Here is a 26,617-nt window from a genome sequence, read left to right on the forward strand (position 1 = left end):
GACACTGAGAGGTGCCAGAACATGACGGCCATGGCTTGGCTGAACCATTGCTGATAGTGTTGTGTTGATGTAATACAATAAAACTTTTATTAAAATGTGCACAATGATCGGCTCCCTCTCTCCTCTACTTTGTAGGGCTCTCCTCTTCTTAGATAGTAAGTCCATTGAGGACCATTAGGGTCACATCTGCGTCTATGTTTCTACTCCACCAGTACAATGGGGCTTCAATCCTGATACTAGTGGCAGAGTTAGAAGTAGACTGCTGGTCTCCTGACGCCCAGGCCTGTGCTCTAACCATTTGGACAACACTCCTCTACCAGAGCCAGGAAGCGAATCCAAGAGTCCTGACTCCTAGTCTCCTTTGCTCAAATCCACCAAACCACAATCTCCTCTTAAAACTGGGAACAAAAATCACAGAGTCCAACCACTGAATCCCAGGTGCTCTCTCACCTTGAGGCAATACTAGAGGGGGGTCTGTTTACACACTGGAAGAACAACAGGCTGCAAAGCAGAAGGAGAAGCCAAAGAAAATCAAGATCAGAATTAAATTCTTTAATACAAAAAAAAGTTTGTTTGTCATCGTTGTAGTTGTTTTTAAAGATATATCTGTACTTTTGTGTTGGTTTGTTTAAAAATAAATATGTACTACGGAATATCTTGAAAAAATTCACTAGACACAATATGTATTGTTAATATCTTTTCCCCCGCAATTATTACAGATAAACAGTAGCACCAATAAATAAAATGATAACAAATATTAAAATTAAAAAAGGAGAAATTCAGGATGTAGAATTTTCTATTGTTCCTTTTTTTTACATATATAAAAAAAATCGTAGCGTCTATTTAATCCGAATCACACATATACATAGACATATATATATATATATATACACACACACAGCCAAATATATATATAGTATGTAGATGTATATCTAACCCTTGTCTCAATAGGAATGTGTAGGGGTGTCTGTTAGAGAAACTCAATTAAATAACTACCTAGAACATGCTACTGAGTCTGCCAACAATTGGGGAGATGGGTTGGGGCATAAAAGGGTTAAACTTATACACAATCAGTTAAAAAAAAGGAGGTATGGTTTATAAATAGTTGAAATTAAATATTAACAAGAAATACTGAAAAATCCCTACTCTTTAATTAAATTATGTTTAATTTCTAATTTAAAAAGGGATATTAAATAAGTATATAAAACACTTTCTCTTCCCGCCTCGGAAGCTTCTGTCTTAAGCATGACGCAGCGTGAATATATACATGATGGATGCAGGCACACACCCGCGTGTTTTCCTCCTCCTGAAAGCCATCAGTTGGCTGGGGAATTCGTAGTGGTTAGTAGTCACTTGTGGTGAGTCTGGTTTTAGACTGTCTTGTCTTTTGGGACGCTTTCATTTGGTACATTATTAGGCGTTGAAAGTTCAGTTGCAGGTGGTGGCTGGCAGCATTCTGACACAAACCAAGTATCCTTTTGATTATTGTTTTTTTAATCACAGAACTCGATTATATATATCCACATAGACATACAAACACTCATTGGTGTGCAGGGGGGTGTGTGGGTGTGTGTGTGTGCATACTGGCGCATATTACAGATATAGAGAGAGATGGCCAAGATTTTCAAAAGAGACTAGTGATTTGAGGTGATGGGTACCCAACTTGAGCCTCCTTAAAGAGGCCTGGTGTTTCGAGAAAGGGGAAAAATCAGGCCTCCTTAGGGTATCTCATATGAAGCACTCAAACAATGAAAGCATCCTAAATCACTAGGCACTTTTGAAAATCTTTGCTGTATATATATATATATAATAAGTACAGATAATTAGATATACAGACACACAAACACACATACACACACACCCCTACTGTGTATATACTTTTGATTAATATCCCTTTCCAGAAATCCGCATCTTGGACGCTCTTCAGTGGCAGCGCTGTGCATGAGGAGAGCAGACCGTGCTGTCTGGCTATGCACGGGTCCCCATTCTTGCTTCAGCGCCCTGCAGGCCCCTCTGTCGTTTTGCAGCCACCAGGGTGAGAAATCGAGTTTCTTGTGATACCTTCTCAAGGGGAACGGTTCGTGCGTCAGCTGCCCACCATCCTTAAGGCCAGACTCTACCCTCAGCAGAGTTTCTACAGCAAGTCAAATCAATACAAAATGTACACTGACATCCCGTGTCCCAGCAAGGCAGGTCGTGAGACGAATAAGGGCAAAGGTTGGAGGAAAGGAGGGGGAAAAGAATCCTCAACCACGTAGAGGGCCCAGCGTGCCAATCCGTTTCCTTGACCTTTGACCCATAACACCCCAAGGCACCGCTCTTTGGAATCCCCTGCCCCTCCTCTCTGGTTCCTCTCCTCCCCGGCACGGGGAAGAGAAGGTGGTTTGTGGAACAGCCCACGCAACAGAGAAACAGCGGCGGCCGCACAAGTCAGTCAGAGTTAAGAAGGCTACACCCAGCGCTTTCCAGTCTCAGCTTGTTTCTTATGCCCCAAGTAGCCCGCTTGTGTCCACAGCAGTCGAGTATATCCAGTGAAGACACCAATAACATTAGCAATGTTAAAAAAATTCAGTGTGTGTACGTACACACGCGCGCGCACACACACACATACAGATGTGGTTAAAATATATACACATATATAGATGTATGTATGTATGTATATATATTTATACCTACATATAGGTCTGTATGGGAATCCCATAAAATACACCCCTATAGTCTTCCTGGCTCTGTTATTTAGCAGCATGAAAAGAAAAAAAAAATAAAATAAAACAGTTCAAAACCCAAAGGTGAATCCTGTGCGGCGGGTGCCTCGGGGAATGTTCCTTCCGGAGTCCATCGTCCGTACTGAAAGTGCTGTGCTCTACCGATCCTTCATTTTAGGGTTCATTTGGATTAGGGTTTGTTTTTTTCTTTCTTTCTTTCTTTTTCCATCCAGGCGAGAAATCAAGCTCCAGAAACAGGGCTGTTCCCCCTTCTTCTCCGCTGCTCACCGTCTCGGCTTTTCACATCTGCTGGGGAGGAGAGGGAGGAAAGAGAGAAAAGAGGTTACATTTGTGTGGCAGGGAGGGTGCTGACAAGTTTAAGACCGTGTTGAGGCTCTGCGGGGACAAGCTGAAGGCACCGCAGGGACCCAGGTAGTGATTCTTCCCGTACTAGAAGAGGGAGAAAAATCACTGAGAATATCAACCCAGCCAAATCACATCCCCCTGGGTTCTTAGGTTGTGGGGTGAGTTAGGAACAGAATTACAGCTGAAAAGCACCCCTTCTCCCTCCTCAACCTTCAAACCCACCCTGCTTCCCATCTGCCCCTTCTCACACTCACACACCAACTCATGCATAGGGACTGACCAACCCATGCAGAGACACACACCCCCACCCCAACTCCCAACTCCGCCTGTGGTTCCCATTGGAAGCAGTGCAGCCAAAACGGTCTCATGCAGGCAAGAAGATGAAAGGAAAGTGCATCTTATTCCACTAGCTGCTGCGAGCAGGGGTTAGTGCCAGAGAACAGCGACAGCCGCTTGTGGAAGCAGCAGGAGAAACGAGAGCTGGCCCTGCCTCGTAGGGCCCAACTTCAGAAACTCCAGCGGGGAGAGAGGGAGGAACTTCAGCTTAACCAGCTTTAAATCCGGAAACAGCTAAATCACCCGCTCCCATGGCTCCATCCTGCACTCCCGGCCAATGCACTAGCTCTGGAAACCTCTAATCATGCCACTCACCCCACCACAGGGAGGGCTTGGCAAGAAAGACTAATAATCCCTCAAGCCAGGAAGTTTTTTTTTTTTTTTTTTTCACTTGGGAATATTTCCCACCCTTGAATTCTGAGGGGATGATTTCCAGCTGCTCCTGGGAGGGGGGAGGAGGTGGTGGGAGATAAAGGTCAAGGGCAGGGAGCTGTCTGGTCTCACTCTCTGTAACTCAAGAAGGGCTGGCTTGGCTCTGCCCACAGCACCAATCACTCTCCCGCTCAGGTTACACCTCCCCCCTCCCCCCAAAATTTCCTCTGCATTCACAAGCCCTGGCAGCGCCAGAAGTCTGGGCTTCCCGGGGTTTGGCACAAAGCAGGATGGCACGATGCTTTCGGAGTGTGAGCACCTCGCTCCCAGGGATGGCTGTAACACACGGACGCTGATCAACCACAAAACTACCACCAGGCAGGGGACAAGATGCCTCAGCTTCCAGCCGCTGGCCACGCAGGACCCTCGTTTTCATAGCCGCTTGCCCTCTTTGCCCCCAGCAGAAACAGCCTGACACCCTCTTACGGGAACTGAATCTTTGTGAATCGAGGCTGGAGTTTATAGCCACAGGCTGGTCCTTAGCAGTTCCTTTTACACATCTATACAGAGATTCTCTCACACACAGCAGCAGGCTCCTCAGCGGGTGTCAATCAGCATAGCTCCATTGAATTCAATGAGGTGACACTGATTTTCACCAGCTGAGGATCTGGCCCACCGTTTCTATGCAGGTCTGTCTCCAGCTATAGCTATGACTGATAGAGAAGACGTAAGTAGGCTGAAGACACGCACACAGGATGAACGGCTGGACAAACCACACTGTCTCTTTGTAGTCCCATCACACATGCAGCCAGCAAGAGTGTCCCTGCCTTGTGTACACTATGGACAGACACACACATACCATGTCTCGTGGCAAAGCCTCACGTGCTCTCATTTCGTTGTTAGGGCACGTAGGGAGCTGTGTGCACACCACAGGGCAAGAGTCCCCTCCCTGGCATTTAGGAGCATGAGGGCAAAGAGAACTGCTGGCTCTAGGGGTGCGTGGGGGAGGGGGAGGGGAAAGGGAGGACTTCCTGGACTGTTTCCCATCTCCCCACAGGGGTGTGAAAGAGTCACCCTCCAAACATACCAAGGGATATATTGTCTATGCAAAAGGGGGAGTGTAATCAAAGTGCGATAGAGGAGCCGTGTGCCTTTCCTAAACCAACCAATGGGCAGTATGCACACTGGGATATATATGGGGTTACAGGCTCGTTCCCTGCTTAACACAGCAACACAAAATCCACCAGGGTGTCCTGCTAGTGGGTACACTGGCCCCAAATGCCCCGTCTGTGGAAGCGTCCCATCCGATCCCTGCCAGCGCATTCGAAGCTCACAGCAGACAAACAGTAAACGCTGTCCCCTTCCCATTGCAAGGTGTCCCTCTGATCCCTGGCCCTTAGTACAGAGGAAAGGAGTGACCACAGAGCATTGGTGCCAGAAGCCAGCAGGAAGCAAGCTCCCTCTCTCTCTCTTTCTCTCTCTTTGTGTGTTTCTCTTTCATCCTTCAGGACACAAACCTGCAAGTGCGCTCGTTTAACTCAAGCTGCCTCGACTTGCAACGTGAGTCTGTGAATTTGCAGGAACATTTACAGGTCTGGGGATCTTGTACAAACAAGTGCTTTCTCCTCTCTGAGCAAGGCTCACAGTGACTGCAAAAAGGCAAAAGGAAAGAAGTCTAAGCTACAGCGCTTCAGCAGGAAGAAAATACACATGCAACACCCTACACATCCAAGCAACCCCAAGCCCCCTCCCCGCAGCTCCCCACGGCCCCATTGGAGCGTCACTGGCTGACGGACTCGCACGGCAGCGCTCCGACAGGCCCGGAACCTAGTCGCGACAACACCCACTTGCGTTAGCGTAAAGAGACAGAAAACAGGCTCTCAGCATGGTATTCACCAATCCCACATTGGGGCCAATCCGCACGGGGGCAGGGAGGTGAGAGAACCACCCTGACTACGGCTGGGTTAGCAACGGGCCCCTGAAATGGAATATCCAAGCTACAAAGAGGCCAGCAGGTAGTCGGTTAAACCCCCGTGGTCTCTCCTCCCCTGAAGAGGCAGGCAGGGCTCAACTGTGCAGTGAGGGCAGAGAAGACCCCTGCCCCTTGCTGCTACAGTTGAGTTTTGTCTTGTCCTTCCTTGGGCACTGGGGGATTTAATTCATTCTTTAAGCCCCCAGCCCACTCCAGACCTGCCACCTGAGAGACTATTAGGAGAAAGGGTGTGAATTTACAATGCAGAATTGTGTGAATCAGAGTGAGAGAGAGAGAGAGAGAGAGGGAGAAGCCACCAAATACAGCAGATGCAGAGAGCCCCCTTAAGACACCCAGCCTTCCACTACTCTAGGCTTGTGTTTTCATCAGACACACACGCACATGCACACACGCATGCACAGCTGAGGCCAGTCTCCTGTCGCCCGCCTTGCAGCAGGGACTGGCGGAGGACGGAAGCCGAGATGGGAAGGGGGATTGCACAGGCGCATTATAAGGAGTGATTACAGCGCAATGAGCCCGCCCAGCCACCACATTCCTGTGCCCTCGGAAACGACTGCAGCCGCTCGTCATAGAGAGGAGATGCCAAGCAAGCAAAAGCCACCTGCCCTGAGCTGCGCTACCCCTGCCCAGTGCCAGAGCTGTGCCACCACCAGTGCTGCCCCGCAGGGCTAGGAGCCAACCAGTGATTCGGAGGCGAGGGGGGAGATTTTGAGTGTGCTGCAAGCGGGCTGATTGGTTTGGGACAGAGTCTATGAGCACATGACACAAACGTACAAGCTGAGCGGTTTGTACCGGCTTTTCTTGCGCTTTCTCTTTTGCCCCTTCCCCTTTCCTCGCTTTGATTTTCTGGAAGAAAAACCAAAAAAAAAAAACAGAAAAAAAGAGAGAGAGAGAGAGAGAGAGAGAGAGAGAGAGAAAAAAAAACGGAAGAAAACGGAAAGGAAAAAAATACAGCCGTGTGTGTCCATTTGGGGGAGGGGGAAACACCCGGGGCAGGGCCAGGGAACCGGTCTCTGGGATGATGTGCTCATCACACCATTCACACTGGCCTTCTCATGCTCCCCACCACAACCACAGGGCAGAGAGGCCTTTAGATCAAAGGCAACCTGGACCAGTCCCAATAACAGCATCCTATTGCCCTGCTGCTACTGCCTCAAGGGTAGGAGGGCTTTGCGGGTGGGGCGGTCGAGGGGGGAGGTGGGGAAGGGTGCAGAGAGACTCAGCAAGCGTGGCCCAAACTCTGGGAGGGCCGGCAACAGAGCGTCCGTCACTGACGGACAAGAAGAAACCAGAACAGAGAGACTCCCCTCCTCCTTGATAAACTAAAGCGCTGGGCCCAGACATGCCCAGGTGTGCAGGACAAGCTGCAACACCAGCGCTGCCCCATGTGCCAGATGCATCGCCAGTATTCCAAAGGGAACGTCGGTGCTGCAGAGAATTCCACCGCCATGACCAGCCGGGCCAGAGTTAATACGTGCTGGGACAGAGAGTGGAAGCTGCCCTCTGCGAGGGCGGCCGGGGGGAGGGGGGAGTGTTAAATCTTTGCCACGGGAGCCTCGCTACTAAGGGGTAACGAGTTGAAAGCGTTTGGTCAAAGCTCTCCCAGCCCTTTGCCCCGCACCCACTGCCCTCGTGGCAGCCTGGGGCAGCTTGGCATAGGCAGTGGCCCGCTCACTTGTGGCACATTGGGCACCCAACCTGTTTCCCTTCGCTGCGGCCGCTACATGGGCAGATCGAGTGAGTGATTCCTGCAGGCAGGTGAGCAGCAGGGCAGGAGGAGTCAGAACCTGAGTGACTCACTCGCTCCTCCTTGCTGCTGGCTGGCTCCTGACTGTCAGCCCATGGCTGGGAGCTCCAGGGATCCCACCCACTGGCAGCTTCCTACCTGCTCTGCATGAAGGAGGAAGAGGCCTGACCTAGTTCTGACACCTGGGAGGGGAAACAGACCCCTCTTTGCCAGCCAAGCAGTTTTCAAACCTCCCCCTCCCCCTTCCACCTAGCGCTGCCCAAGAGAGGAGCGGACGGAGCCAAGAGACTGACTCATTTTACACCTTCTTCTTCCAAATCCATCCATCGCTTCTGATTGGCAGGCGGGTCTGGGAGGAGCCGGCACCGATCTGGCTGCCAATGGCAGAGCAGGGGGACAGCCTGCTCTACCCTCTCCAGCTGCACTAGCACCAGCGCAAGGGACACACGGGACAGAGACAGCAGACAAAGTCCCAGGGTTTGTCAGTCGAGTGAGCCCTTGCACCAAAGCCCTCCTCCTCCCCAGCTCTGCCTCCTTCCTCCCTTCCCCGGCTCAGTCCACCTTGGCTGGGTGGAGAAGGGCGAGGAGAGGGGGCGGGAGGACCCTGAGGGTAACTGGCAGGGCGTTTCTTGGGCCCTGTTCAAGCCTGTTTGCTGGCACCAGCAACTGAGCATTAATTTCCTTCCAAACTCTCTCCTAGCTGCAGGCAAAGAGAGCGTCCCAGGAACACAAGGAGAGTTATGGGGTGGGGGCGAAGGGAGGGAAATGTCCTTTGGGGGAGATTTCCACGCCTTGCCAACTACAGAGAGACGTTAAGGACAAATGTACTTAGTGGGTGGAGGTGGGGATGGAAGCAGCAAGCACAACAGAGACTTCAGTCCGACCCAAACCAAACTGTCGCTAGCGTGCAGGAATGGCATAGAGAAGGGGAGGTGCTGCGGGTCAGGTTAGAGGAGAGGGAATGTTGCACAAACAGAGGGGAACAGGCCGGCTGCTTCGCCCACCCCCCACGGCACCAGCGCTCACACGGCCCAGCTCTCTCACACCTTCGAAGCACAGAGTCACTCAGACTGATCCACCACTGCACACACTAGTCCAGAGAGGAGGAGCCTTGGGCTGAAGCCTCGGGGACGTTGGCCTGATGGAACCATGAGCCGAATTCCAGGGAAGGCGGGAAGCAACTCTGGCTGCACAGCTGACCAGGAGGGCGTTCTCTCTCTTTCTCTCTCTTTCTGCCTCATCTCCCCATGCCCCAGCTCCATCACTTCCCTAGCTGGCACTGTGCATCCAAAGGGCAGAGCCGCTAGCCCAGCCATGCGCAGTCCAGCTCTCCCACTCCCAGGGAGGGGGTCACACTTTCCTCTTTATGGATTGATTTGTGCTGGGTGAGTGCAGGATCCTTTGTTCCTCCCTCTCTGTTATCGTTGCCGTGAGCAGATGTCGTCAGGGTAATTTTCGTGACCATTTTTGGAAAAGTTCTACCCTGACCCCTTCCACGTCACCCGAGCAAATCCACAAGTTTGACCGAGATTCTACCTCTTGCTAAAGCCTCCGCCGGGAACGTTCACACATGCCGCTAGGCGAGCTAACGTGGCTCCTTTCCTTCTCCCACCCGCCTCTCAATGAGCAGTGTCCAGCCCCATATAGTGTTCGCCTTGCCTCCACCGGGCCTCGAGTGCAACCTCTTCCTGATGCCAAGCACGGCTCTTGTTCAGAGAGAGAGGTCCTGCCAGGAACCAAAGCTGAGATGGATAGTCTGGCTGCTGAAAGAGTCTCTGCGCAAGCTGATGCGAAAGAAGCCAGCAAGCTCTCACCAAAACAGCGGGGAAAAAGAAAGGCAGCGATTGCCAGTGACCACAGCAACACCCGGGTGCTGCACCAGAATCCATTCCTGAATGGCACCGAACTCCATTCCAAGATTTCTCTGACACTTTATGTAATGTGTCAGGGAGCCAGGGAGCCACTGTCATGTGGGGTCAGGCAGGGAGCAGACTCCTGCAGTCCAGAATAAGACGGAAGAACCCTTGGAACTGGATTTCTGTGCTCTTCTGGAATGGATTCAGGGTATAACCTCCTAACAGCACCACTTGCTTATGAAAGAAACAACGCCTAGATCTGAGCATCTCCTGCTGTCAAAGGAGTAAAGAGGGGGAAATAAACCACCAGCCAACCACCAGAAGGAAAAGGAGGAAAAGGCTCGTCACTTACTTTTCTTGTTTAGCTTTGACGTCTTTCTTTGGTCTGCGGGGCAAGAGAACAAATGCTGGCTTAGAAGGGAGCCAGTGGCAAGCCCTTACTCTACTGTCCTCCCCTTCACCATCCCAGCCCCCCCCTCCCCAGGGATAGCAATCCCACCGCTGTGCCCTGGGCACTTTGCACATAGGCCCCATCTATCCCGACTGGCTGAGTGACCTCCCTGGAGGGGTTTGTCCTCCTTTTGCAACCCGTTGGCAGCCAAGGGGCTCCACGGGACAAGGGTTATCATCGGCCCTCCCCGTACTCTCCTCCAACCCCCCGGCAGCCTCTAGAAAGGTGGTGACGTCACCAGCGAAGGACCCTTTGCTCCCCAGCCCCTCTGTGAACCAGCTTGGAGCAGACCTGCAGTCTCAGGCCAGGGTCCCTAACCCCCAATGCCAGTAAAAAGGAAAGGCCAGCTCCCCGTGGGCAGGTGCATTCTGAGGGCAGCTGGCGCCCTGGAGATCCCCAGCGTGGCTCCATCCTCACCTGCATTCACATTTACTGTGCTGTAAGAAGCTCATGTGCACTATGTGCTGACTCTGATGGGGTTTAATTCTCATTATCTGGAAGGAAAGACACAGAGAGAGTCACAATCATGGGCCAGTTGGGGCTGATCGGCATCTCTGCCGAGGAGCACAGACAGCAGAAACATTCCCAGCCCCCACTGTCTCTCTGAGGAGGGCACCAGAGCTCCTAGTGGTACTTCCAGGCGCATCCCCATGGCCAGTGGAGCCCTTTGCACGCCTGGCAGGAAGCAGCACCAAGCTCAGCCTAGGGCTTTATCTTTTCAGATGTGAAGTGGAGCTGGTGCTGGTGACAAGTGCAGAGTGACAGCCCTGGACACTGGTACAGGAGCAAGGGCAGCTGTGCAAGCTTCCCCCATGCTGCCCTGTCCACAGACGTCCTCCCTAGTGACATTTCTAAAGGCCGACACTTGCTTCATCAGTACCAGGCCCCTCTAAGACTGACAAGAGAACAGCTGATTTCACAGCAGCCACAAAACTGCCCTCAACTGGAGACGAACTTCAGTCCCTACCAACACGAGTGGCATTTCAACCAAGATTCCACAGCCCACTCCTGATCACCTGCCCCATCCTGGATTCAAACTGGTGCTTTCCAGGTGTAAGGCTCTGGGAGCAAACTCTTGATCCCCCGAGTCGCCCAGGCCGCTCATGCAGAATGAAAGCCGCTGCGTAGCAAGACATGGGAACCATTCAGTGCTGCAGAGCCACGATTCCTGCACTCAGCACTGGAATCATCCCTGTAGGGCCAGCTCTTCAGCTGGTGTCAATCAGTGCAGCTCCAGCAAAGTTTCTTAAGCCACGGATCAGACCCTCTGTATTTATATTGCACTCATCACGGCGGTCTCTGAACCCAGCTGGGACGCTAGCACTGGTGCTTCCAGCAGAGATCTGCTGCTGTGCTCCTGCTCCCAGTGCATGTGCACACCGGCCAGCTACGGTGAGTCCAGTGTGAAGGGGCAGGAAGAAATGCGTCCCTATTTACAGCACCTTGCATAATGGGTCCCCGATCCTGATCGGAGCCTGAGCTGCTGCTGCAATATAAATAATACTGCAAGGTTCTCAACACACAAAGTCAAATTTGGCTCAGGAGTGTGTTTAGTGTCAACATAGTCCCATGTGGTCTCTTGTCCGTACCACAAAGCCACTGCAATATTTACAGTCTCTGCTTGAGGGGCCCCGGGCTGGAACGGGGGTGGGAGGAGGCTGCAGGTCAGGAGTGAGGAACTGTGTATGGGGAACCCAGGATTGGAATAGCAGGGGTAGTGCTGGTCAGGCTCAGGGGCATCAGCATTGCTGTGGGGGTGAGAGGCGGGAACCCGGCCAGTGTGGAGCTACAGTGGCTGATCTATATGGGGAACGCTTTCACAGAGAGCCTCTTGCCAGTATGCCTGGCCTTCGCCAGCCTCGGACTTTCCTGAGCACTGAATTCAGCAGTTTCAGAACAAAAGCGAGAAAGGCACAGAGACTTTTCCACTTCACACTGCAGCAGCTGCATTTCTTAGAGCCCCTTCCCACCCCTGCTGGGCCATTGGAGCTAATGGCCCAAATCCCCAGCTCTGCTGGTAAAGGCTGACCTGACATGCCCTCCAGGGGAGAGTTCAGAGAGGGCGTCCTCTTTTACACTACACTCAGCCGCCACAGGAGCATGTGCTGCCTGATATAAGTACCAGAGCAAGAGTTAATGTGGAACAAGGGGCTGGGAAGATTCCCTACCCGGCCTCCGAGATAACACCGGGAAGTCATTAGAAGTGCTCCCTTTATAATGCAGCTTCTCTGTCTGTGGTTAGCGAGTTAAACTCCACTGACCCAGAAAATGGATTCTCCCCTTAACCGTAAATGGAAGCAACTCTTGTTAAATCCACTTGGTGCAGCCATTGGAGATCAGATCCCCAAAGCAATGTCTCATCACACCAGCCTATGGCTAGAAGTGAGACTTGACCACCCCCCTTTCCCCTCCCTAAGACTCCAGAGGAGGCCCATCTGCCTTCTCTGTAGAAGTCTCCCTCCTTCTTCTCCTTGGCTGCCTCAGAGTGAGCAAGTTACAGTGACAAAGGGGATGACCGAGGGCAGGAGGCATCATCCCCTCGGCCATCCCCATTCTCCAGCCATGCCCTCACCTCCATGGTGACGTTGTGCACCTCCATGGGGACGCATTCTAGGCCCTCGTCACCACAGCAGCCTGCACACCTCAGCAGGGGTACGCAGGACGGCTTGAAGATGTACTCCACCTCATCGGGATACTCCTGGAAAATGTCCACCAGGGTCTCAATTGTCCTGCAGAAGCTGCGCTCATAGACCTCCAGGAACCTGATAACTATGAGGTGGGAGGGAGGGAAGGAGAGAAAGAGAGGGAATGAATTAACAGCAGCTCGGCCTGGGAACACTCACACCTTCCCCTTAAAATGAGACAAGCAGTTGCAATTACTGATCCCTCTGCCCTTTGTTGGGGGCCCTGCTGCCCTGATCTGCCTCTGCAGTACAGAGTCCCTCATCTTCACCCCACCAAGCTGAGGGGGCCCCCATTGGTGCAAATTAACTTCCCAGATATCCTGTTAATTCCTTAGGGGAAGGGGGGCTCTTGCCTGAATTAGCCGCTGCTTCTGGGTAGCAGAGGAAGGATGGAAGTGGGAAGATAACTGTCTAGGCTGATCTAAGTCACCTGGCCCCGATGCCTCCTCTACCTGCCTTCCTACCCCTGTTATCTGACACACTCCATCGGACTCCCTGCCACTAAATGCCTTAGCTCAGCCAAAAAGCACCTGACGCTGACACGGATGGTTTTGGGTGGGGGTGAGTCATTAGTAGGATTTATCTTTCACTCCATTCAAAGTGTCAAATTCTCATCCAATGGACATGGGGAATGCCATCTCATCCAATGGACATGGGGAATGCAATAATCTAAAGTGGGAAGTGACTCCCAAAAGGTCAGGACAGAGGGGACAGACTCCACCACTGCTGATCTTTGGGAACAGAAGCTCTCTTGGGGTGAAGGAGAATGGGTCTGAATCATTAAAAGTGCATTCCCACTCTTCCATGCTGTCCCTCCCCCATTCTACTTTCCTGTCCACCCACCCAGAGCCTGCCTGTCAGATCCAGAGCATCCATTCCAATATGCCACCTTCTGTAGCACTACACTGCCTGTTAACGACATTTGCCAGAGGATCAGTCCCTAATTCCCCGGATTCTCTCAGCCAAACCACGGTTTCTCAGCCCAGGAAATCCAGGGTCAGAGGAGTGGAGGAATCAAAGCCACCTCTCAGCATCCAGGGTAATAACTGGGCCACATACTAGAATGAGACGGAGTGGGGTGCAGATCTGCCTTTACTTCCTCCCTTTCACTCTGAGTACCCAAGCAAACTAAATATCAGGTGCTGGGACCCTCTCTGATTTCACAAGTGTTTCGGAGTCTGGTGCCAAAGATTCATCTCACTGCTTGGGCAAGGGGTGGAGAGATTTAAAGAGGTGATAGATGAATACACAGACAAAGCCCTGTTCTGCGGATAGCAAATGCACGGCACCCTACAGTCCAGCATGCGTTCTAGAGAGGAAGTTTCAAAGAGCAGAGGGAGAGTGTATGCATAGGGAGACGGTGGCTGGCCTGTGCTGTTCCACATTAGAATGACACGCCTGCACTGTATGCACACAGTCCTGTAATGGTGAGGTCGATAACCCCATGTGATAAGCACAAACTGCTTGCATCATGGAAAAAATGGTCTCTACTAAGCATTTCTGGAGCGCCCTGAACCTGTGACAAACTAGCATAAAGGTTACTTTGCCACAAAAATATAAAAGCTGCAGGGCTCTGAGCTCAGGGCCCACAGTTAATTGTTGAAAGTTAATTCTAGGTCATGCAGAGCTGACAGTGTCACAGTACTACCGGCAGCGGGTGCGAGGGGGAGGAGCATCTGTTTGGGAATTGAAAGTGTCAGAGAGCACAAGCACCTTTTAAAAAGGGAAAGTGGCTCAGGGAAGGGAAATGTGACTTGCAAGACAGGGACTGGTTGCTAGCATTCTTCCTCCAGAAGAGTCATTCCCCCTCTCCTCTGCAAGCCTGCCTCTCATCTCCTTCCCTGTCTTGTCTGTGTCACCTCCTTCTTCTTGTTCCCCTTCAGGGTGACCTTAACTTTAAAAGAGACTACCTCTATACAGTAGATTTAAACAATTTAGCCCGTGGGAAATTACACAGGTCCAGAGACAGCCATGGAGGTGCACTGCTGATTATTCACACCCTCCCAGTGTTAAGGATCTGGGAACTGTCGCAATACAAATAAGTCTGGGATAAAAATGCGGATGGATCCATGCAGGGGTGGAATCCCTACATGTGCAAACTAAACACTACTACATGTGCTAGTCTAGTCATGACAGGCAGAAACTGAAACTGACTAGAAACTAAAGTGAAACTGACCAGCCTGCTTCCATTGTCCAAACTGAGTGTGTCAGAAGGGAAAACCAACTACATAAATGGTGAAAAAATACATTTGGCTTTTAAAAATTCATTATTTTTTTTTATAACCTAAGGAGTGATTAGCAACATAAGGAAGGCGATTCCATTTCTAAGGCCAGATTTATTGGTGGATTCCAAATACATTGCTTTGCCAGAACAGCACCAAGCAGCTGAATCATGCCAGTGACTGTGGTCTATAGTTTGGTTTCAAAACTGCATGTGCAGTTTCCTTTGCAGAGTCTTTTGTTTCATTTGTACAGTCTCCAGTCCTTACACGTTCAGCAGTGCCCTGACCATAGTGCCGGGGATTCATGCTGCCAAACCCAGAATGTCCTCATAGGAAATCTCCAGTAGAAGCCGCAGCCCTTACTTGCTGCTGTTTTTTTGTGTTTGAATATGAAAGATTATTTTCAGGACCATGTGTCAGCTTCTGAAGAGGGGGAGGGGAATCTGTACCCAAATTTAAATCAGAATATTCTGCCCACAAAGGGGCAGATCTCACCAGATGCATTGATTTATTTGAGTTTAAGGTGCTCAGTACTTAGCAGGATCAAGCCCAAATTTGGAGCTGAGTGGTGGAGAGACACCATGCTAGAAAAGAGGGTGGTGCTCACAGAATGGGTCTGTGATTGGTTCACTCCTGTGCCCATCACTGGCTGAGCAGCTATATATACATACTGTTCTTTTAAAAATAAAAAGCGTAATCACAAGAGCTGGTGGTTTCCTTTATTTATACCAGAAAAATCTTTTCTCGTGGAGCAAACAAAGAGTGTTTGTCTGGCTTCTCTACAACGGCCTGTGCCACAAAACCACATGGAAGGATCTCTGAGCAGCAGGGGGGCTAGGTCTACAATTACAAATAGTCCCCAAATTGGATCAAGTCCATCCCAAATGTAATCCTGGCTGAAGCGGGTGGGTCAGTGAAGAGGCCACAGAAACAAAATGACCTTTCGTCCCAGGACCTTTATAAAGCATGAAGCTGTATGACTCCCTTGTGGAGTAGCTGAGTATTATCACCCCATTTCACAGAGGGGGAAACAGAGGCATGGGGAGGGGAGCAAGGGGGAAGGAATGGGATCTGACTTCCCAAGGTCTCGGAGCAAATTAGAAGCCGAGCCAGGAAGATAACCCATGACTCCTGATTTCTACTACCCTGAGCTAACCATAGACATATTTACATCGCAAAACCAGGAATAGAACCTATGAGTCCTGATTCTTAATCCCTCTGCTCCAATCAATAGACCAATCTCTCTTCCCTTCCCATCGCCATTCTTGTGATGTGGAACCAGGAGTGGGTGGAAATTAAGAACCCTCCAGGACAACGGGCACCGTTCAACTCCTCCTCTCACCAGTAAGATGGATGGGAGCACAAAGGGAGCACAGACCAGGGTATTAGCTGCTACTCGTTTCTACCACTAGCAGAGGGACTGGGTACCAAAATAAGCCTCGCAGCGGGCTCAACCCCGCTTCCTCTGAAGTCAATAAGCCTTTCACACTGTTCACGGGGCAGTCTGCCAGCAAACCAGAAATGGATGACAATGCAAAATGGACACCTTGTAACAAATCTAGCCTGCTGGAAATCTCTGGCAACACTCCTATGGCTTGTCATGCCAATAAAGTTATTGAAATTGAAACTGAGTGTGGCAGGGAGGGGTTCAGTCCCTAGGTGCACTGCTAGAGCCCCCTGCTGCCCTGCTGTGGGAATAACACCGAGGGTCACAACCTGCCAGGCCTTGCCACTCAAGATGAGGATAAAGACAAGCTGGGGCCGTGGATAGCCATTGCCAGCGTGACAGTGGCTTTCTCCAGCATGAAGGTGGAAAAGAACGGTAACCCTGTCTGAGATGTGGCACAGAAGGTCACCTCACCCTACTGCTCCAAAGTGCACAGTGCTGTAATCCCCAGTCTGAATCAAGAACTACAGAGAGAAAGCTGAGCCATTAAAATATACAGGTTCCCACAAGTCAGAAGAGGGCTACCAAGGCTTGCCATCTGATAGCTTGGTGCCTACTGCGGTTCTAGTCTATACCCAGATTTATTCAGCCCTCCGTCCAAACACCTGATTTACTACCCATTATAGTCTTTGAGCAGCTAGCGTTATCTGAGATAGCAGTGACTTGAGAAGCACCAAGGTCTCACTTCCTTTTCATCTGGTATCCCCATAGGTACTAGACTGCCAGCAATGAACTGAATCAAATCAACTGGGCTATGGTACCAACTAATGGAGGGGAGGGATAGCTCAGTGGTTTGAGCATTGGCCTGCTAAACCCAGGGTTGTGAGTTCAATCCTTGAGGGGGCCACTTGGGGATCTGGGGCAAAATCAGTACTTGGTCCTGCTAGTGAAGGCAGGGGGCTGGAATCGATGACCTTTCAAGGTCCCTTCCAGTTCTAGGAGATGGGATATCTCCAATAATACACTCTCTAGGCCTGCTACCTCAAACAGAGCAAAAGGGAATGTGCTTCAGGTCTGTCACTATATAGTGCAACCCTCTCCTCCTTCCAAGAGTTCTGGCTGAGAGTCATGGAAAATTAGCCCTGGCTTCTTCTTCTTTTTTTTTTTTTTAAGATGAGCTATCTGACTGGCTCAGGAAGATCCAGGTGCTGATTGGTTCTTTGTCTGATGATCAGATCTTATCACTGAGCAGGGCACAGGGAGTGCGCATGGGAAAGAGGAGAGGGAGGCAGGCAGCAAAAATGACAAACTCCTTCCTGTGACATTAGGGAACTACTCATAGCCACTCAGCGTCTGGTAAATTGTTTTTTCCCCCGGCATTCTGGGAAATGGGCAATGGGTTCATAAGGATCTCTGCAATATCTTCCATTGGATTGATACAGCCTGTGTCCCTCTATCTCTCCAGAAAAGATGAAAGAAGAGAAAAGCCTGCTCTTCAGACAGGCCCACCTGTTTCACAAAACAGCTTTCCAAATTAAAGAGCAGTTCTGACTAATATGAAGCCACAAAAGGGTTAAATCTGGTGTCTCACATTTCAAGTCATATTCTCCCCCCCACCCCCCGCACACTTTGCTCCTGCTTTCCAGAAGGTGGCAGTATTGGTCCTCAGGTTCTTCCCAGCAGCTTGGTTCAATGTCTCCCCCAAAGCACCCCATTCCCCACCTCCCAGAGATTCTGCTCTTCCTAATTGCTTGTAAGCCCTGTAGCTGTTGAGAAGAAAGAGGCAAGCCGCTTACCTTCATTGGGTTTCCTCTCCCCATCCCCCAGGGTCGGAGCTGCCTGCGACAACTGCAAAGATAATAGAAAATTAGTCAAAACACAAAGTCATTATCCTGTCCCCAGGGGCGGTTAGGGAGCTGAGCCGCTTCCCAGGATTCCAACCTCAAGTTCCAGAATGCTGCGGTAACAATGCCACTGGAAGCAACAGTGTTTCGGAGCATTATTGTAGCATTCGGATGCATTCCAGCCCCCCTAGTTCCATCCCAACCCTCTTCTCCCCTTGGAAAATAAAGCCGCCACAAAGGAGCATGTCTGACTTCCCTGTTACAACCTTACAGGGAGAAGTGTTGCATGCGGGGAGAAGTTATTAGTAAAGGCTTTTGCCGGCTTTAAGGGGAAGTGTTCCCCCCCTCCTGCCCCATGTGACTGCAAGACAAGCACAGAGAAACCTTTGTCTTCTCTTTCCTCCAGAGCAGAAGAAAATGAAATAAAAATAACACCTTTGGCCTGGGCTTAAAAGGGGGAGGGGGGGCAGAGACACAGCATCCAGGCAAAGGCAATTCACCCCAGTGTGTGTATGAGAGAGAGCCAGAGAGGGCACTTGGGAGTGGAGTGGAGTGGGTGGGGATTTGGTTTAATGCAACATCACTTTGAAAAAGAACACAGAGAAATTAACTGCTCAAAGGCATTTCGAATTATTAAGGTCAAAAAACAGAGCGGGAATCTGGGCGGGGGAGAAAAACAACATTGGTGACCTTCTAACGCTGACATGACAAATACGCTAGGAGATTTGTCCACGTTCATGTTCCAAGGAAAGTTAGTGGAAGGTATTTCAAAAAGGGGCCTAGGTTACAAAGCAGGCTAGCAAGTGCAGACGGATTGGGTACTGCTTTTAAAGGGACAACAGCCCTTTTTTTTTCTAGCTTCCCTCTCGCTCCTAAATTAGTCTCTGTTATAAAGGTAAATCATTTGAGCTGGCATTATGTGGCGGGGGGAGGAGGGTGAGAAAAAGTCTCATGGTCTGAAAGGTCATCTCTGCTCTTACCATGTTTGCCGCTGAGTGGTGGCAACGGTTGGGTGTTGATATTTAGCTTTATGTCAGAGTGATTAACTGTTACGTCACTCCCTCACATAATAACTGCCCAAAACTACCCTTGCTCTCTCCCACTCCCCCGGCATGAAGGGCATTGCGCACCACAGTACAATGGGGCCACAGATCTGGGCCAGAGCCTGTGTGCTGCAGAACCAAGTCTAGGCCCCTCAGCTCCCTCTGTCACACTTTCCTAACCAAAAAAAAAAAAAAAAACACCCCTCCTGCTCTTTTTGTAATGACAAGAGACACTTCTGACTAACTGACACAAGCATTAATGGAATTAACTAACCTGCCCCCCACCCAGAGGGAGAGATGGAGAGAAAGCATTATTGTGTTTTATCAGAGAACTGTTTTAAATTTCAGGTGAGACCTTAAAAACCCATCTCCTGTCTGCTCGGTGTGAACATTATAGCTCCGATTGCCTTTTCCATAAGGCAGACTTCACCCTGCTGTCCTTGACCAAAACCATCCACTCACTCGCTATTTGTGCAATGTGCTGCCATCTGCATGTCCTCCACCCCAGAGACAGCTGCATTTCAGAGGAGCTGTATTAAAGTGCTTTGGGATGAGTGATGATATATAATGCAATATATTATTTATCACTGATCATATTAGGCTTTTTAAAACAATAATCACTGTCATCTCACAAATGGCCAGGTACGTGACTGGAGCCAGCCAGCCCAGGACAGTGTGAGGCCTGCCAAATAGATCAGCTACCTATATGCTTCCACACAGACCCACACACAACCTAGCACCACCAGCTTTAAGAGGAGGGAGGAGATGGAGCTTCCAGAGCAGGAGAAGAAACCCCTCTCCCAATTATTCCCCACGGCCGGTGTATAGTTCCCTCTAGTTAAGGTTCCCCTGATCTGCTTCCCAATGCCACTGAAGCACATAAGCTCCCGGCCCTAGGTATAACATGCAAATCCAACCTTCAGTCACCCAGTTAAGGGCCTATTCCCCATGGGAAGAGAAGCTAACTGCCCTCACTCTGCATAAGGGCTGTGATATCAGCTTTAAAAGAGGACTCCCAGGAACACTTTCATTCCTGAAGGGTGAAGGTCACTGCAACAGCACAAACAAAATGGAGGAGGAAGAGGCTGCAGCAGCCCTCCAGAACCAGCCCAAGCCTGAAGACCAAGGGCCAAAAGGGACAGAAAAGCATCAGCTGTGCCCTAGCGAAGGAAGGAAATCACCAACCAGATCAGTCTGTTCAATCTACAAGGCCCAAAAGTACTGTTAGGGTAGGGCTCTGAGTCAGGCACAGCATGACCATTGCCCGCTACTGAGAAATGGCTTGGAGACATCTTTACAGCTCAGCTGTGCCTACTCGCTTTCTGGGGCCACTAGCCTCCCCTGCCACGTGCCCCCCACATTGCCGGCAGGTGTCAGGAAACAGGTGTAAGCAGCTCATTTTCACTCCTCACCTGCAACCCAGCCCATACCTCGTTCTTCAGCAGAACCCACCGTCTCACAACCAGCACCTGGCGCAGCAGCTAGAACCCATTCTAGGAAGTAACCAAACTCTAACCCGTGATTTTACTGCTATCAAGATGTGTGAGTGTGTGTGCAAACTGCTAGCTAACAAAGTCTGCAAGCGTGTTAAAAGTCATACAACAGTCTGGGAAGTCACCTGAACTGGATTGCGGTGCCTGCCTGAAATCAACCCCTCATGCCATTCCTGACTCCCAACTGGCCTGAAAAGAAGGCGATTTCACAGCAGGCTTCTGTAATTATTAATAATACAAGGTCTCCCTAGAGGCCCTGCTCCACTAGCATATTTCTCTCACTCCTTTTCCCTTTCCAATCACTGGTACCCACGGAGCCTGTCTGTTAAGGCAGCATTACTTGGATGGAAGGGACCTTGCCTCACATTAGACCAGGCGGCTATGTATCACAGAAGGGGCAACTGAAAAACAAAAACGGAAGAGCCCTTCAGGGGACAACAAGGCCCAGTGCCCTTCGGTGGGAGCCTGAAGGTCATGCTGCCTGGGCTCTCTCTCCTCTACTGGCTTTTGGAACTACTCATCACTTCCGTAATACGATTGCTTTCCATGTTTTTCTATGGCATGGATGCAATCCCCGAGCTAGTGGCAGGTAAATCGCCTTGGGGTAGGGGCTGTACAAGAAGAAGCTTCTTTTGTGCTCTGTGCTCTTTGCAGGTTGTTGAGAATTTGTGGTTTGAAATCAGATAAACACTCCCCAACACAGTCAGCTCCTGACTCACCCTGTCTGTATCTGCACCTTCTCTGTCCCTTGTCTGATTGACTGAGGGATCCAGTTCTAATGCGAAGCAAGTTATTCTCTTGAGGAAGAGAAAAGGTTAATTCAATCGTTCCCCCCACCACCACAACCCTTCTCTTCCTTCCCCTCCCCCTAATCTCTGCAGGCTCATTAAAAGAGCTTTGTAACTGTTTGGGGCTGGAACAAACAATCCAGCCACTTTGGGAGGGACTCTGGGACGGGAGTTAAGGCACTTTCAGTCTTAGGCGCTAGAAATTCTTCTCAGAGGTTTCTACGCAAGGAGGAGGCTTTACTGCAACCTTTCCCCATTGTACATGCAGAGAGAGGTCAGTAATCCTGCAAGCCGCTGGCAGACACCATGGGGACCTGTGAGACAGAGTAGAATGGGGCAAGAGAATCTAGGTTTGTCCAAGAATTAGAGATCCTCTGGGATGGCAGTGCAGAATCCCCCTTTTTGCTCCCAAGACCTGCTCCTGTTAGTTTGTTCTCAGAGCAAGAGCGAGAAGCAACTTTGGGGAAGGTGACCCGCTGTGGCTTGTCTACTCAGCGTGGAAGAGGCTGGGGAAGTTAGTTCTCCTGTCGTTTCCAATGTGGCCTGGCTCATAGACACACCAAAAGCAGGAGCCTGGTGGGTGTGAGATCATTAACAGTCTAGTCACAGACTCTCTTTCCCTCCCTCCCTCAGTGTCTGATCACTGCCGGATCCCTATGGCAATACAGCTGGTGTACCCAAATCTCTCCACATTCCACGGCAGGAAGGGAAGAGCTCGGGCTCCCAGGATAGTCTCACCCTGGGGTCACTCTTAGGAGGCTGCAGTTTAGAATCATACCCAACAAACAAAAAAATGATGGGGCCGGCCTGTGCTTCCTTGTTTTCTAGGGAAAAGGGTCTGTGGGAAAATCAACTTACCCTCTCCCCAAACCCACAGCCCCACCTGACCCTGAGAGGAGTGAGGACAGGGTGGCAGGGCAGGGCTGGCTAACATTTGGGAAGGGTGGTATTCTAACTGCATTCTCCTTCCACCCTCCCCCTCATTACAAAGGATACTCCCCACAAGTAGACCGGAATACCTGCAGCAGCATCGCCCATCCCAGGCCACCAACTCACAATTTCCCACTGTCCCAGCCTCCCAGCAAGTAGTGATAATAATAGTAACAGCCTCAACAATGAGTAATTATAACTCTGCCTTTACTAAAGCGGCATTGTAATACCAGCCCCTCTCCTCTGCATTTATTAAAGCAGCATTGCATTACCTGTACCTTGCTTTTCCCATGAGACCTGGGCCAGAGCTTTATTTAATTCTCCCCAGCGTGTCTGGCTAGGCAGATAAGTTTATTCAGCACCACTGCTTGATAAACAGTGGAGGTAAAATATTATCATCAAAGCGCGAACCTCGGGTCCCAACACAAAGAGTCATGTTTTATGACATGCCCACGGTCATCGCCATGCTGCCTACGTGAGATCTGTCTAGCACCAGTATTTCTAATGTTCCCACCACCATAGTATCTAGGCGACCAACATACAAATAAGGGCAGAACTCACATCTGTCTGCAGGAACCTGGCGGTCTGTCTGTCTAGGCACTTATCTGGCCCCCATCTCTGTACTATCGGAGGAGCATCTCACAATCTTTAATGCCTTAATCCTCACAACACTCTGTGAGGCAGGGATGCCTCTTCCCTGCCACTCTGTTATTCCTCCTTCTTTATTCCTACCTTTTCCCTCTGTCTCCTTCGTTCCTTGTCATTATCCTCCACTGGTGAGGAGAGACTTTTGCAGAAGGCTTTTTGCACTGTGTTCTGAAAACGGCCAGACTTGGGTTCTGTCCTATCTGCCGGTTTCAAAGTTTTTTGGTTGCTGTTTTTTTTAAACCACCTTAACATGAGACAAGCCAAGGACAGGCCAGTGATATCACCATAACTTAACACATGACACTCTCCAATAGGAGAGAAGCCTGGTTTTCTATCAAGTGCAGGCTAATTTGCTGCTGTCACTAAGAAAGTGGCAATATAACAGGCTAGCAACAAAGCGTGTGATGCCTGCCAGACTTTAGTTACATCTGAAATGGCTTCTAATTGAGGAGTTACCTTCTAGTGTCAGTGCGGAGCAAACAATGTGAACAGCAGGTTAGTTTACAAATTAGATTTATTTTCACACTGGAGGGCCTGGCCCTCAGTGATGGCCTCCCCAAATTCCTGAAGACAAATGGCAGAAGAAAACTAACTTATTCTTATCCCTCCAATTATAATATATGCCCACCTAGCCAATGTACACCACAGTCACCTGGATGCTCAATCTAACCCGTTTAAAACCTCTTGGCAACACATCCCCCTTGACTCCCTTAAAAAGAGACAGGTTTGTACAAAGAGGTGTATTTTTTTAAGAAGGCCAAACCGATTTCGGATCCTTGGGAATGCTAGGGAGGCTAGGGAGAGAAGGGGGAAATCGGAGTTCTGAAATCTCAGCGGGGACATGTATTTTGCAAATCAGTCTGGATGAAATGCAGAATCCATTCTGTCCCCTTTGATCTCTATTTGTTTTTCCAGCGAGGTGTTCTCGGAGCGCCAGGCAGTAACATGCCCGAGAGATCTAACTAAAGAACAAACAGGGCAAAACAGCCCTTTGCAATGTCAGGAGACAGAGGACGAGGCTTACAGCCCAGGCACGGTGCTCCCAGAAGCTGATGCAAGAAGTCAGCGTGCCGCTTACATGCCCGGGAAGCGATGACGGGGCCAAGCACGGGGATCATGTCCGCCTTTGGATTTCAAATAAGGCTCCCAACTTCTACGAAACTCCACGGGCAACAGATCCGTCCCATTCCCAGGAGGAAGAGGAGAGTGGGGACGGGCTGAACAGCGAGTGGGAAACCAGGACTCCTCCAGGAACTCATAAAATCCCGGATCTCTCTCCCCATCTCGCCCCCCAAGTACAAGGGTGCCTGCTGGCCATTACACTCAAAGTGCATCTGTCTGAGTGTGTTCACTGTAGCTCACGCACCGTTCTCGGTGTTTATCTGAGGGCGTGCGGCGTCTGGGGCTACTTCTATAGGAGATGCACGGCACCGCACACACAGTCGTGCCCTTGCACACGCACGCAGAGACAGCTGCATATGTGACTTCCATGCCCCTAGCCTGGGCGCGGGGCAGGCAAGGGGTGCTCGCTCTCCCCACGGGCATCCAGGAGTTCCCAGCCTCGAGGCACAGTCGGTGGCAGTCGCAGGCAGGGGGGGCGGGGAGGGGGGGAGGAAGACCACGCCGGACAGGGGGAAGGCGCCCCCTACACCCACACACACAGACACACAAAGCCCCCCCACCCCCCTTACCTTGGCGTTGTGGAGATAGAGCAGCGCCGCCAGCCCCCAGTGGATCCAAGTGAACAGAAAGTTCATGATTCCTGGAGCAGGTCGGGGGTGGCTTGCTGAGCTTTTGATGTCTCTCTCTGGCCGCCTGTCTCCTTCCCTTTCTCTCTACTCCTCCGTGCCCTCGTCCTCCCTCTCCTGGAGCCGCTCCCCTGGGCGATTTCTGCAAAGCTTGCGGCCAGGGGGGAACTCTTCAGTCTCGGGTTTCACCCCTCCATGAGCCCGGCTCTCTAACCGCCAAAGGAACAGACACCCCCCCTTTTCTTCCCTCTCTCTCTCTCCCTCTCTCTTGTTCCCTGCACAAAGCTCAGCCTTCTCCGTCCGGCCCGGTTCCGATCCGACCCCCGGGGGGACAATCCACGCTCCAAACGGCACCGATTTGTAACAGATTTCCCCTCGAAGAGGTAAGAAAAACCCACGCGCGCGCACACAAAAAAAGTTTGCCCGAAAGTTTCAATGCATTTTCCAGTCTTCGGGTTGGTTTCCTGCGGCTGCTCCCAAACTGGAGTTTCCTTTCAGGGGAGGGGGGCTGATCCCCGCTTTGGATCCCTGGCTCAGCCCGGTTCTGCTCTCCTGCAGCTGGGAGGGATCGGGGGTGGGGATCGGATCCCTTTCCTTCTTTCCACCGCTTTCAAAATCCAAACTGGCCGGGGAGTGGAGGGAAAATCCAAGCCGGTAAGAGTGGGGGCGGGGGGGGAATAAATTAATGATTGGGTAAAAATAATTAATAACAAATCCCAGCGCACAGGGAGAGCTGCTCCTCCTAGTCTGCTCTGCTCCCTCCTGTGCGGCTCTGGCTCGCTCGCTCGCCTTTCGTGGCGGAGAGTCTGGCTGCACTTTGCTGTCGCTCGCTCGTGAACGTCAGGCAAGAGCCACAGCCCAGCGCTCTCTTTCTCTCCCTGCCTCGCTTCGCCCTCCCTCTGCAACTGCACTGCTCGGCCAGCTCCGCTCCTGACTCAAAGAGCTTACTAAGCCCCGCCCAGCTCCACCCTCTCCCCTCCCTCCTCTGGCAGGGGGCCAAATTCTGCCGGGGGGGGGGGGGGCGAGGTTCCAATTCGCACACAGCCTGCTCCTTCCGAACGCTCTCCGCAGAGTCGTGTGGTGCTGGCAATTGCTTGCAGCCAGAGGAACTGGGGATCCGCTCCAGTGCCCCCAGCCTCTTTCACTTTCCTCCCCCCCCTCCACAAGTCACGATTGTGTTCCCCCTTTTGCCAGCCCCTGTGGGCACGTGTTCAAAAAATCAGAATTCACCTTGTGAATGGGGCTTGCTCCAAACCAAAGCAAAAGGCATGGGGGTGGGGGGGGAGCTATATCCTCACCCGCTAATCCCCAAAGGACCTCTGACCCCAACATCCTATGATCTCTTAGCACCTAGGTAAGGGAGCATTCGCTCCTCCTGTGTATGTTTGACTTCCCTCCAGCCTGTGTGCTTTCGTGTCAGCTCAAAGGACCTGTGGGTGCACACTGGTGTGCTGTGGGGACCATTCTGTCAGACAAACCTCAATCCGCTTCCCGGGGGTTAAAAATCTGTGCAGACGAAATGTGGACCCCACACACATTCCCCAATCAAGATCCTTCACTCCTGCCACCCACAATATTTCATCCTTTGGAGAATACTGTTTTTATCCCTTCCTTTTTCTTGCAATAATTTGCATGTGTTAAAATAGAGAGAGAGAGAGATCTCCTGCCTCCTGGCCATCGGGTAGATTGCACGTTCAACCTGGGCAAATTCCTTGAGTTCACCACAGAGTGCTGAAAGGGGAAGGGGGTGGAAATGGGGAAGGGCATATTCTCATTAGAAAGCAGTTTATTTCCAGCACAGTGCCACTAGGCCTGCGATGATACAGAGAAGCATTGACTCTATAGAGGCACCTGCTGGTGGAGGAAAACACACACACAAAAATCATTTTATTTCCCTTCGTGGTTCTTCGATTTGCTCTTCTTTTTGTTGGCTTATCTTGGAATCCCTTTTGTGTTGCCATCTGATGCAGCATTCGCCAATGGGTGGGGGCTCAGTCTTGCTGA

At 50.9% G+C, this 26,617-nt stretch overlaps 1 protein-coding gene across 6 annotated transcripts; it reads right to left on the bottom strand.

Annotated features, from left to right (window-relative positions):
• Positions 1 to 537: 537 nt before the first annotated feature.
• VEGFA (vascular endothelial growth factor A) lies at positions 538 to 25,523 on the bottom strand. Of its 6 annotated transcripts, none has more exons than XM_054021426.1 (8): positions 24,557 to 25,523; positions 17,916 to 17,967; positions 12,399 to 12,595; positions 10,244 to 10,320; positions 9,728 to 9,760; positions 6,565 to 6,618; positions 5,297 to 5,428; positions 538 to 3,011 (listed from the first exon to the last, which is right to left on the bottom strand). In XM_054021426.1, exons 1-8 carry the CDS (start codon positions 24,620 to 24,622, stop codon positions 2,990 to 2,992), a joined length of 633 nt encoding a protein of 210 aa, XP_053877401.1. In that variant the 5' UTR covers positions 24,623 to 25,523; the 3' UTR covers positions 538 to 2,989. The 6 variants fall into 6 exon arrangements, with proteins under 6 accessions (XP_053877401.1, XP_053877400.1, XP_053877402.1 ...); XM_054021425.1 differs by having other exon boundaries at positions 6,547 to 6,618; XM_054021427.1 differs by lacking the exon at positions 6,565 to 6,618.
• Between the last annotated feature and the right edge of the window lie 1,094 nt (positions 25,524 to 26,617).

Source organism: Malaclemys terrapin, chromosome 3 (assembly GCF_027887155.1).
Source record: "Malaclemys terrapin pileata isolate rMalTer1 chromosome 3, rMalTer1.hap1, whole genome shotgun sequence".
NCBI classification, from domain to species: domain Eukaryota; kingdom Metazoa; phylum Chordata; order Testudines; family Emydidae; genus Malaclemys; species Malaclemys terrapin.

What these genes read in the sequence shown, in the direction of transcription:
- VEGFA (XM_054021425.1), bottom strand. Translation starts at nt 24,622, where the DNA reads ATGAACTTTCTGTTCACTTGGATCCACTGGGGGCTGGCGGCGCTGCTC. An exon ending in TCTATCTCCACAACGCCAAG is followed by an intron (nt 17,968 to 24,556) that starts GTAAGGGGGGTG and finishes TTATCTTTGCAG; the next exon opens with TTGTCGCAGGCAGCTCCGAC. An exon ending in CGGTACAAACCGCTCAGCTT is followed by an intron (nt 5,429 to 6,546) that starts GTACGTTTGTGT and finishes GCCTTTTTGCAG; the next exon opens with TCACTGTGAGCCTTGCTCAG.